Genomic DNA, 12,765 nt, shown 5'->3' with positions numbered 1-12,765 from the left:
AGAGGCAAAAGAATTACAAATGCTCTTGAGAAAATATGCAAAACTCTTTCCTAGAACCATACTCTCAAATAAAGAAACAGCAGGAATTAAAATGTTAAAAACGGGATAACAGAAAGGTAGGAGGAATAAAACATTGGATAGCAGCTTATACCAAATTTTAATACATAAACTGATTTTGCAGTTTTCTTGAACAACTCTATTTGTTAGATTTATAGGCCACCTTATCTCCAGGATCTCAAGGCAGAGAATGCAGCATTTCTTCCTCCATTTTTCTTCACCACTTTGTGAGTTAAACTGGGCTGAGAGACAAAGCAGGGGTTTAGGCTGTATCATTAGAGCTATTCAATGGGAACTGCCATAGCAGGGCAGAAGTCCTAAGAACATATTCCCAGGAGGGAAACGGATTTGATTGAGCTTGACTATCTAAGAACTGTAACAGTGATAATGCTCAGCAATAAATATGGATCAAGCAGCCAGCCCTAGCAAGTATGTGGGATTTTTGAGTTCACACATCACTTTGAGTCATAATGGGATTTGTTTGGTTTAGGCTTAGCAAGCTTTATGAACTTAAGTCAATGGGCTTCATTCATTAAAAAACTGTTCAACTTCTGGTATAATTGCAGCAACCTAAACAGCCAACCACTAGCACTTTAGCACTTCCATACTAAAAAAAAAACCCTTAAACATTCAAGGACTACTATCGATAATCTTACTTTATTTAAAATGCATCTTATCAAAATAAGGCCTTAAAGATTTCTTGTAGCTGCCATTTAAGCCACAAAATCTATACTGTATAATATAAAACAGCAACTAAAAAAGTAAAGGCTCCCTCGAGGTGACCACATGGAAGTCAATGTAATTTTCTACAAAGGCTATAGAGAATGAGCCACAATGGAGTAGGCAACAAGTAAAATTACAGAAGGAAAACCAAATTATACCTGCCAGAATTCTAACAAAAGGAAAAAGTTTGAACCTGTCATCCGAAGATGCTTTCTTTATAGCAGATATCAATGAGTGCTTTGAAGATACTAGACAGTCCTCTGAAGTTTTCCCAAAGCCAGATAACTACACTCCAGATTTAGCAGCTGTCATGTGACACAAGTACACCATAAGTTTAACAGTACTTCCATAAGAGGATTCTGCTTCTTGGAAAGAGATCTACAGAAGATGTATACTATCAACCAGGCATACAAGGAATGATAATTATTCTGACAAGCCTGAGCACTTCATAACTGAGAATCTTATACTCCAAATAATATTAAAAATAATAATGAAACTTTCAAGGAAGAAACTAAGTTCTTGCAAACAATTTCACTGAAGTCTATGCAGCTGTTACTTAAGAAGAGCTTATCAATATTTGCTCTGCAAAGCAAACTTCCTGCTATGGGCAGACTTCTCCTCTTATGCAGGAACTGCATTTCTCTCCAACTCTAAGCTTTTGTTATTTGGCCCAGAAAATGCCATCACAATGTATGCACTGCTTGAGAAACCTACTGCATTCCTTAACACAGTGGTTTTCAAACGGTTCCAGGAGAAGGTGAGAAGCCACCATTATTATGTGCAGTTGTAAGGCTTCTGGGGTACATTCTGAATCGCATATTTGGGGGGAGCAGGGGAGCAACATGGCCCAAACATCTAGTTACTATCACAGGCCACAAGTGTACCCTATGGGACATATTCTCCTCTCATACACAGGACTTTCTTGGAGGTTTCCCCAACTGACAGAATGGCCTGGTTCACACATAATGCTAAACCATATTATGGTTCACCTGGTTTAGCTGAAATCAGGAGGAGCGTGGTAGCAACTTTTTAAACTAATAAATTAGAACAGGTATGCTGGTGCAGGTTATGTGTGAGAAAGATTACAAGTACCTTATTAATTAACAACTGTAATGTGTTAGGAAGCCATTGTGGAGCAGAGCAACATCTAGGGTTGTTGTAGGATCTGGTTCCCATCTTAAAGGTCCCCACATCTATGTCAACAGCACAATCACAAGCCAAACAACCTCCTGCAAGAATTAGAGGTGCCTTCATCTGCTCTTCCTCTAATGCAATATATGCCATTATCTGCCAGCAACGTGCCTCTGGATTCCATGTAAGGCAAACAGGGTCAGACCAAATTTCATGCAAAAAAATAATAGACACAAGATGACAACAGGATTCAAAACAAGGACAAAGTAATATCAGAGCACTTAACCTCCCAGGATGCTCCATTATAGATTTCAAAATACAGTACAGTAGCCGTTTTAGGAAAAAAAAAACTTGACTGGCACAATTGAACAAAATATTGAACTCACATACATCAAAGGGTTTTAACCTATCTCAGGAATCAAACCTAATAGGTTTTTAACACATTACCATTGTTACTTGATAAGGTAATCTGTCTCACCAGTAACCTGCATAATCAACCTTTCCCCCCAACCCTAGCTTAAATCCTACATCAGTTTAGCCATTGCATGCAAATGAGAAAGGAACCGTAGCTCCCAAAAACTTATATATTTTCATAAAATTTGTTAGCTGAAAAAGTGCTACCAGACTCCTCTTGATTTTTGGCTACCACGAACTAACAGGGATCTCCTCGTGGAATGAGAAGTATTTGGTTTAACTTAGCATGATGTGCAAATCCACCTTTACAGCTGTACACCTTTACATGTGAATTAGAAGACAACTGCTGGTTCAATAAAGTATAATTAAAATTATTGTCTTAGCAAGATGTGTGATTTGGAAAGATTTCTTTGAGCTATAGAGTTCAGGTGGGATAAAACTCACAGGGATATAAACCAGAGTTTCATTTTTCTGCAGGGCTGTATGAATGTATGCAATCTATTTTTCAGTCTAAATATTTGTGAGTCTTTCTGAGTCCACCCATTCTCAGTTTGAAGATAGCCTACTGAATCATAGATATATACAACCAAACCTTATGCATATAATGGTTAGCTTTACACACAGGGTGAAGAATCACTTGTTTTAACCAGTTTATTGAAAAACCTACACTAGTGACTAACTACAGTAGCAGTAATTCATAAAACACACCAAGCCAAAATCAAACTACAGGTAGTCCTTGTTTAATGACTACTTGTTCAGCGACCATTTGAAGTTGCGATGGCATTGAATGAGTGGTATTTGTGACCGGTCCTCAGAGTTGCAGCTGTTGCAGCACCTCTGCAATCATGTGATCACAATTCAGGTGCTTGGCAACCGGCTTGCGCTTATGACAGTTGCAGTGTCCTGTGGTCATGTGATTGCCATCTGCAACCTTCCTTGCCGAATTCTTACAAACAAAGTCAATGGGTAGCTGGCAGGGAAGGTTGCAAGTTGCTCCCACTTTTTCTCCCACGGAGCCTGCTACAGAGTATGAGATCCCAGGGATCTCGTACGCTGTGGTACACACCTGCCCACAACAACCCCCCTCCTGCAGTTCATAGCCCAAGTATGCACATATGCACAGCACCCTCCCCCACCCAGCCATACTCCATAGCACTCACCCACCTGCCGAGCTGCTTGCGAGCTACCCGGGACTTGTGACTTCTGCCAGCTTCCCCATTGACTTTGCTTGATGGAAGCCAGCAGGAAGTCACAAGTCACAGTCATGTGAGGTCCTCACTTAAAGAATAAATCCCTTAGCAATGGAAATTCCAGTCCCAATTACCACTGTTAAGTGAGGACTACCCGTATATTATAGCTTAGCACAGTATATGAATATAGGTATTTGAACACAGGTGTCCAGTACAAGCCACAATGATGTCATGTGCATCATGATGTCATTGCACAAGTATTGTGACTTATGTAATCTGAATATCTGCACAATGACATCAAGACATGTTTCATACTACTTGCCCCCTCCTCCCCGAAAATGCCCATGACTTCGAAACTCTGAAAGAGTCAGCTTGGTATAGTGGCTAAGGTGCTGGGCTAGGAAATGGGAGACTGTGAGTTCTCCCCTAGGCATGAAAGCCAGATGGGTGACTCTAGGCCAGTCACTCTCTCCCAGGGTTGTTGCTGTCAGAAAAATAGGAGGGAGCATTAGGTATGTACGCTGCCTTGAGTTGGCCAAAAATAAAGATGGGAGAAAAATCAAATAAACAAACAAACATCTGTTGGGTCCCTTCCTAGAACTGCAGCTAACCTTGGCTTAGACAGTTTCTCAGTGTCTGAATTTCTCTCCTTGACCCCAATGACACATAACCTCTACCTAAAAATAGACTGTGGACTGCCGGTGTGCTTTTTTTTTTTAGCTCCAATTGATAAGTCTGCTCATCTCATGCCTTCAAAAGGCGGTGGTGTGCCCCTCCTCAAGAGATCGTCCTTGGACCCAATTTTTTTTTGACAACTACCGACTAGTCTCCAAACTTCCTTTTATGGGGAAGATTGTTGAGAAAGTGATCAGCCTGTAGCTGAGGAGAACCCTGGAGGAAACAGATTATTTAGACCCATTTCAGTTGGGGTTTCAGGCCATGATTCAGTACTGAGACAGCCTTGGTCACGCTTGTTGATGACCTGTGGAGGAGCCAGGAGGGTTATGGTACATCACTCCTTGTGTTCCCTGATCTCTCAGCAGCTTTCGATACTGTCAACACGGTATCCTTCTGAGCCAGTTTCGTGAGTTGGGGATTGGGGGCACTGTTTAACAGTAGTTCTTTTCCTTTCTCCAGGGCTGGTTCCAATCAGTGTTAGTTGGGGGGGGGGAGAGATCAGTCCCTAGCCCCCTCCTGTGTGGGGTGCTGCAGGATTCTACTCTCTCCCCCTCCTTTTCAACATCTACATAAAACTGCTGGGTGAGGTCATTCCCCAGTCTGGGGTTCAGAATCATCAGTATGCTGATGATACCCAACTGTATCTTTTGACCCTGGGCCAGCCAAATGAGGCTTTCAAGGTTCTGTCCCAGTGCCTGGAAACTGTACGTTTGGATGGGGAGGAACCATCACTGACTCAATCCTACCAAGACCAAGTGGCTGTTTGAACTAGCCAGATCTATGGATATTCCATCTTTGACCTTGGATGGGACTGCAGTTCCCCCTCCAAGGTTGGTACGCAATCTGGGGGTCTTCCTGGACTCACAGTTCCTGCTCAAAGAGCAGGTGTCAGCTGTGGCTAGGAAGGCCTTTGCACAACTCCATCTGGTGCATCAGTTGCACCATTTCCTGTATCGGGGAGCCCTTCAGTCACTCACTCATATCCTAGTCACCTCGCGGCTTGACTACTCAATGCTTTCTACCTGGGGATGCCCTTGAAGACCACCCAGAAACTTCAACTGGTTCAGAACACAGCAGCGCAAGCAGTAACACCACTGCTTTGCAAGGTACACTGGTTGTCAATTTGCTTCTGGGTGTGATTCAAGGTGCTGGTTGTTACCTATAAAGCACTAAAAGGCATAGGGCCTTGTTATTTGAGAGACCACCTGTCTCCCATAACATCTGCCTGGCTGATTTGATCCTGCAAGGTTGGTGCACTCCAGGTTCCTTCGAGTCCGGGTTCCTTTGATTAAATGTCATCTATCGGGACCCTGGAAGCATGCCCTCTCTGTAGCAGAGCCTGCCCTTTGGAATGAGGTTCCCCTGAGAACAAGATAGCCCCCTCCTCTGCTGTTGATTAGAAAAGCTGTGAAGACCCGGCTCTTCACCCACATCTTTGGCAAGAGAGAATAAGACCCCTTACTTCATCACGCTTGCCACCTTTTTTTCTTTATTTTTTTAATTGTAATTTGATTGTTGTGAGCTTCCCAGAGTTGTTTAGAGTTGGGCGGCTACAAGTTTAATAAATTATTGTTGGTCGCACAGTCAGCCAGACGTTTAGACTGGATTTGGCATTTTTAATCACCTATTGAGTCTTTCCCAAGGACCTGGGATAGACAGAAGTTGTTGTTTGATGTTTTTAAAAGTATGGTCACAGGATGTAAGCTGTTCCAAGTAAAGCTGCCTTTTGCAACTGACTGATGGTGATTTTGTCAGTGCTGATGGTGTTCAAGTGGTGTTCCAGATGTTTTGGGATTGCACCCAAGGCACCTATTACTATCAGTACTACCTTTGCTTTCTTTTGCCACAGTTGTTCTACTTCTATTTGCAGGTCTTTGTATTTTGTGATTTTCTCCAGTTCTTTCTCTTCTCTTCTGCTGTTGCTGTTGATTTGTTGCTATTATTATATCCTATCCATTAAGGCAGCATCTCACTTTGATCTCTGGCTGGGGTGCAAACTGAGACAGGCTGCTTTAATCTGGAGCTCATGCAATAATCAGCACTACAGCCTTAACTGAGTCTTGGCCCTTGAAGGTGCTGTCCCAGAGCCAAATTTCAACAGAGGCAGATTGTCCCATGTTCCAAATTCATGGTCTCTGCAAAGGCCCGCTTCAAACATGCAGCCACAATTTACTTCCCCTGATTTTGCACATTTCCGTACTGGAAGGCATTTTTTAAATTACTGCCTAAACCAAAACTATGCTGTTTGCCTTTTTCTCCTGACACACAAGCCACAGTGATTTGATCCAGTATTTCAAACATTCCCTTCAAGTATAACTTGCCACACTTGTTTTGAATATCCTTCTGCTCCAGGACTTCTTTCTTTTTCTGTAACTTTAGAGAACATATCACCTGTTTTAAAGAGCTTCCTAAAATTGTCCCAAAGCACTTAGTTAACAACTTAATCTTATGACGGGTTAGTAACTACATAGGTGTCTGGGGAGAGGGGAGAGTCATTTGCATCAGACACATCAAATAACTGACACATATTACATGATTTATGTCATTTGGGCTATATCATCATGGTGCACATTAAGTCATAATGGCTTCTGTGAGACACCTGTGATAGGCTGGTTCACATATTGTGCTAAGCCATAACATGGCTTCCTTGGTTTGAATCTTAGTGCCATATGTGAATTCAGTATATTATATTGCAGTGCATTATATACTTTCATTATAACCCACCAATAAAATAAGTAAAGCCTTTACTCTGTAATTCCAGGGTGGTCTTCCATCTAACTAATAACCAGACCTAAACCTGCTCAGCTTCCAAATCCAGACAAGACTGGCCAGCTACCTGAGACATTGTTAGAACAGTAAAAACACTGCCCCATATTGAATCCAGTCAATGTGTTCTACTCTAGTCCCACCACTGAAAGTCTCTCTGGCCCTCTACATTAACAAGCTTTGTAATTCGCTAAAGTAATAGCTTCTTAGAAAGCTATTACTTTATGCAGACAGACTATGATTCCAAGTGCCATGTTCCTCCTGATATGTACTAAATCCATCCCCTTGGGAGATTCCTTTTTCTAAAGGAAATGCCTTTGAAGAGAAAATGCACATGGTGAAAGTGCCATTTTTCCCCATCAGACACACATCACTGGCACAAGAATAACGAAGTCTGAAACAATGCAATGACATGCTTCGGTTATTTGTCCATTTAAACAGAATAGTTTAGGAGTATGAAGAAACTGTGTAGAATAACTGAAAGGAAAAAAATTGAGACAAAAAGAATGGGAGTTTAATAAAATGTAAACACAATAAACAGGTATATTCTGAGACTAAGGATGAACTGCATTTTGGCAGGAATTCAAAGGACAGACCATATATGATATGAGATCCATACTTTATGACCACCACTGAGCCAATATGAATTATTCATTGGTTTCGGGTGGGGGAGATGGAGGATGGGAAACATGCAACCTCTTTCACTGCTGGCAGCATCTCTATAAATTAAGAAGTGAACAGAGCACACTGCTCCTTAACAACTTGATCCTATGCAGAGTTAAGCGTGCATGCAATTAAGAGGCCCTGACACGCCCAACACCTCACAAGATTAATGGGCTGCTACTGCACTTCCAGATTCTTTATTTTCATCAGGGTTTTCCATTTCCTTCACTGAGTCAACAATTAAAGATTTTAAAATAAGCAGAACATGAAACACAGAAATCATCTGTTGTAAAAACAAAACAAAAAAACAGGCTATTCGCCTCAAGCCATACATCTTTTTTACAAGCTGGTATCAGCTATATCCTACCAAACAACTGGGAACAGTTCCATTTTCACCATTATATCCAAGCAGGGGGAGGGGGCAGGCAGAAAATCCTCTCCAATTAACAGTTTTTCTCTAATCAAATGGCTTGTCTTATATATTATGCCTGATAAACTGGAATATTTTTATTCATCCATTCAGGACATTTTCCAAATAAGAATGCAGCCCAGGATGCTAACCTGGGAAAATGTAGTGTGTAGTACTCTCACTCATTCCTTTTGCTGACTACAATAGTTAGGAGGTATCTTCAAAATGCCCCTCAAAGAGACCCAAGAACCAAAGGACGTATGTATAAGAAGTGAAGTAAAGCGTGCCCCGATATAGCCATCATCATGCAGATATATACAGAACAATGATCTTTTTCTTCTCCGGGTGAGACGTTAGCCAAAATCACTAAAGGACCGCAGCTTTCAAATACCTGAGCAGCCGTGCCGTTCTCCCGCGGCAACAGAGTTCCTCGGGTTAATCTTTAGTCTCCTGTCCTGCCCACCGCTACCCCTGCCTCATTCCCTGGTGCAGCAATTCCCCCCACCGCGCACGCACAATCGTCAACCGTGCCCCGGGCCAGACCACATCCTACAGCCACCGAGAGCGCAAGACCCCTTCCGATCCATTCCCCCTTCACAGCACTGCCCCGTATGACCCGAGCAGGTGAACTCCGCCAGAATGCCCTGCCCCCAAGGCAGCCCAGAGGGCCCCGTCTCCCCCGCGCAGCAGCACGTTCCACGCAGCCCACGCTAAGCAGCCCTCTCCCGCGCCACAGGGCCTCAGCGAAGACCCCACCCCAAGGTCCACCCTGCTCCCCAAACGCCAGAACTTTCCACCTGGCCTTTGCCACCAAGGACGGAGATACCCACATCCATGCCCCCACCCCGAGAGCAGCCTCGCCCACCCCACCCCGACGCCCAGCGGGACAAGTTCTCACCCAGAGGCCACCGCAGTCGCCACTGCCTCCCCCTAGATCAGTGCCGCGCGAGAGGATTTGCAGGGAGAGTAGGCGAGGCCAAACGTGGTCACACCCAACTCGATCTGCTTAACCCTGCCTTTATTCTACTCTTGCCGGATCCGCTCAGGGTTTGGAGGTGGAGCAAGCGGGAACGTAAGTCGGGCGTGAGCCGTTCTTACTGCACTTGTTCACAACGTGCTTTTACTGCGCAACGCAAGCCCCATTCTGCTCAGCTGTTCCCCAGCCTTTGGAGGGAGAACAGGCGCCTTCCAAAATTGCGCTGCCAAAATGATTCCCTGGCGTTGGAGCCTTTTTTCATTCCCAGCACTGACCCATTATGCATCTTAACTAATTGCACTAAAGGTGATCTGAAAAACGGATTAAGAAGTGTTAACAAAAGGCTGTTCTTAATTATTACATGCTCTAAATTACATTAGAGATATTCACATTATGAGATTTCATTTTAGTTCACAGCATTTAAGAACTTATGCAAAATGTCTGCAAACCTGCTTCATGAATTGAAATAAATAAGGAAGCCTTGCTATTGTTTTCTCTTTCTACCAACAGCATACAACAATATTTCAAATATTGTCCAGTGTCATTCACATTCCAAGCTTTTGCTAAAACAAATAACATGCACATTTGGAATTAATAGCTGCATTGCTCATAAATTATTAATGTGTTGCAAATCTTGCTTGAATCTAATCCCTACTTTGGAAATGGGAAGATAGGGATTTGCCTAATGCGGTACTGGCTGTGTTCAGCAGATGCACTCATGCAACATGCTAAGCTTGGATAATAATACTGTAACTTTGTTTAGCAGGGTTTTTTGTGAATATAACTTGTGTGAATCCGACTTGTTTGGTTAGTTTAAGGCTCAACATATTGTATGAACCCCAAACATGAATTTAGGAATCAGTTAAACGTGTGTCAACACAGTATTAAGATTCAGACATCCATCAATCAAGCTCAGTCTGCTAGCTTTAATCAGGAGTCTTTCACAAGCCTACTTTGAAATGCCAAGAAGTGAACTAGGACTGACACATATAGTACTGAATAAATGGTCTACAACTGAGCTACAGCCCTTTCAATTAATGTGCAAGTGTTCATATTTCAACTTAACTCTTTGATAAGTCTCTCAAAAGTAATAGAATAGCCTGTTGAAATATATTGGACTGCAATTCTTCACATATTATTCTGCCACTAAACTCCACAATGGCAGTATTCACTTAGGCCACATCAATGTGCATTCCTTCAGTCCTTGACTTGGCAGGAAAATATGTAGGCATTAATTGCACTGCCGACATCACAGCCCTATTCAGGAGCGAGGCTGACAAATGAAGGCATCTTAGTTTTTATAATGTTATCCCCTCCCACTTATCATTGCCTACCACCTAACCACCAACTGCTGTCCTTAACATCAGCAAGGGTGGTCTTGGCAACTGTGGGTGGTCACTTGAGATAAAAACTTTGGCCACATTTCAAATGGCTCAAATGACAGGCATGGATGAACTTCAAGCTACAAAATGGTACTTCCCCCCTTGCCTGAAGAAAAACAATATAAAGTCCAGCCATGCAAAACCCTTGTCAGCAGAAGACCAAATAACATGTAACACAAACAGCTGGCAGAACCCAGCTTTTCCCCAGTTTAAATTGATCTTCTGTGTAGGACAGTACTGGCAACGTTGTCAGAAAGCTAAAATCCTATTTTTCAAACACAGGTTTAGTACTTTTTCAAAAGAACACTAATCCAAGAATATAAGGAGCTTGCATAATGCCTGAAGCATCCAGGGTGCTTTTAGATGCATACAGTCTCTCCTACAACCCAAGCCAAAATGGCTATGGAAGGCAGTATCCAGTGACCAGAGGGATGTGGGTGTGTATGCATCTGCTTTAAAGGGCCAATGGAACCTCATCAACCAGATGTTGTAGATTGTTTGGCAAGACTTGTGCTGGGAAAAGACAGAAAACACTATTTTAAAACTGGAATTTAAGATGAATCAAATCAAATTTTAAAAATCTGCGGTGAGAACCTTGGAGGCAGCTTCGTGAAGCATGAAGATATGTTCTTTAAAAATGGTTAGCAAGGCATTTTCATGCCACACTTAGTGGGATGTGAGGATAAACCCTGTTCCATCATGTAACAGGCACCTTGTGAATCATTTATACCTAAATGATTAGAACACAACTGCAAACATTTTCTGAGTTTATGTTACTCTGAACAAGTGAAGCTGAAAGAAATTCCACAAAATCTATATTATCTTGGAATAAAAGATTAAATATAACTCTAACTAGCAAAAAAGGGTATTAGACAAATACTTGGCCAAAGCAGAACACTTCATTTTTTTGTACTATACTGGAGTGCCAGGTGCTCTTTGCACTTTTCAGATTATCACAAGAGACATCCTAGAAGGCAAGAATATGAAATGTTTGAGGTACTGTAGCTATTTTCAAACTCCAGGACAATTCCACCATTGAAGAGTCCAAGCAAGCTTTTTAAAAATAATGCATTAAAGCATGAAGTATTGTTTACATTAAACGTGCCACTAGGAGTTCAATTATTCACTGTCAGAAAACATTAAAAACAGAAAACTCCAGTAATATATGCAGATTTTATTATAATGTAGTTTATCGTTCAATTGTCTCCCTGAAGTATTGCTATATTATGGGGAGGGGGGGAGGCTATCCACCACTCAATTTGACTTGAAACATTAAATGAAACTATGCCTTAAAAAACAGGCCTTCAAATTAATATTATCCATGGCTATCAAAGCAGCTTTATCCTAGAATTGTAAATCACTTGGGTGGACAGAATCACTATTTTAAAACAGCAGTCTTTGCATATCTGTTGAACAGTAATGTCTTAAGTCAGATGTCTGTAGTAAACTCTGTAGCACAACACTCCTTCAATGTAAGTCCAGCCTGAAGAAAGAAGAGCACTCCACAAAGGTGCAATGAAGTATTCAATATGGATATTTTATCTCTGCAACAAAACATGAGCCCTTAACTATAAAATATTATTTTGTGCAAATTAATCCAGTTGGAAATAATCCATGGCTTCTAAAAAGTGCAGGCATTTCCACCCCACTTGTTCTGTCACTGCGAGACATGCAGGCGAGACATGCAGCAAATGACTCCCATTTTGCCATGCCAGCTTCATTTACGAAAGAAGGCTTCTCTGCAAATCTTCCACTTCCAACTCCCACATACACCTGTGCAGGGGATTGCCCGAAAGGTCCGTCATCTTCACGGCTTGAAGGACAGGTTCTGGGATGCAACCCTGCACCAAGCCCATCACCATCACATAATTTCCAGGGCTGAGGCAAGGTTTTCCCTTAGGGACTCCCTCCACGCCGGAAACCACGAAAGAGCCGCTCTCGTCCAGCAGCCGCACAGTCGAGCCATCCTGCTCTACAGTCAACACTTTGCCCTGCATCCATACCAGAGAGACAACTAGCGCCGGACGTCCGTACTCTTCCCGGTCCAACAGCCACGAACCGCCGGGGAGCTGGCGACACCGCTTCAGCTGCGCAGCCAGGACCTTCACCGGCGGCGACCGTAAGCAAGGCTTCTCCATCATTGCGCCAGCCTCCTTCCCGCCAGTTTTCACAGTACGCAGAGAATGATGGTTCCGAAGAGACCTACTGTAATATCGCGAGAGTTGGACTGGAGTAGATCTATTCTCTGAACATGGAAAAAAAGAACGGAGTCACATAAAAGTATTTTAAGCCAGTACTGTAACAGCTTTTGCTTCTTCTGACCGTGAATCAGTCTAACTTTTCCTATCGCTATGTTTGTTTCACGAAACCTCAGTC

General features: G+C 42.6%; 2 protein-coding genes across 7 annotated transcripts in view; both read right to left on the bottom strand.

Moving 5' to 3' along the window:
- The window catches only part of TBC1D16 (TBC1 domain family member 16), a 61,092-nt gene extending 52,029 nt beyond the window's left edge, over nt 1-9,063 (bottom strand). For 4 of the 6 annotated variants that reach the window (XR_015795748.1, XM_088138389.1, XM_088138392.1 and 1 more), the window contains exon 1: nt 8,930-9,063. The gene's annotated coding sequence lies outside the window, so the exon portion shown is untranslated. Of the gene's footprint in view, nt 1-938; nt 1,021-8,929 lie in introns of those variants that run through there. The other 2 variants (XM_088138395.1, XM_088138390.1) reach the window with 2 other exon arrangements.
- A 2,496-nt stretch (nt 9,064-11,559) lies between these two features.
- On the bottom strand, nt 11,560-12,555 carry RMI2 (RecQ mediated genome instability 2). Its single transcript, XM_007423361.4, has one exon. It carries the CDS (start codon nt 12,528-12,530, stop codon nt 12,111-12,113), a length of 420 nt encoding a protein of 139 aa, XP_007423423.2. The 5' UTR covers nt 12,531-12,555; the 3' UTR covers nt 11,560-12,110.
- Nucleotides 12,556-12,765: the final 210 nt, after the last annotated feature.

Source organism: Python bivittatus, unplaced genomic scaffold, assembly GCF_059951505.1.
Source record: "Python bivittatus isolate LINGU-HERP-01145 unplaced genomic scaffold, Pbiv_v1 ctg000220_np1212, whole genome shotgun sequence".
NCBI lineage: Eukaryota > Metazoa > Chordata > Lepidosauria > Squamata > Pythonidae > Python > Python bivittatus.
The sequence above is the reverse complement of the archived record's forward strand: the minus strand, read 5'-3'. Positions and strand labels throughout refer to the sequence as shown.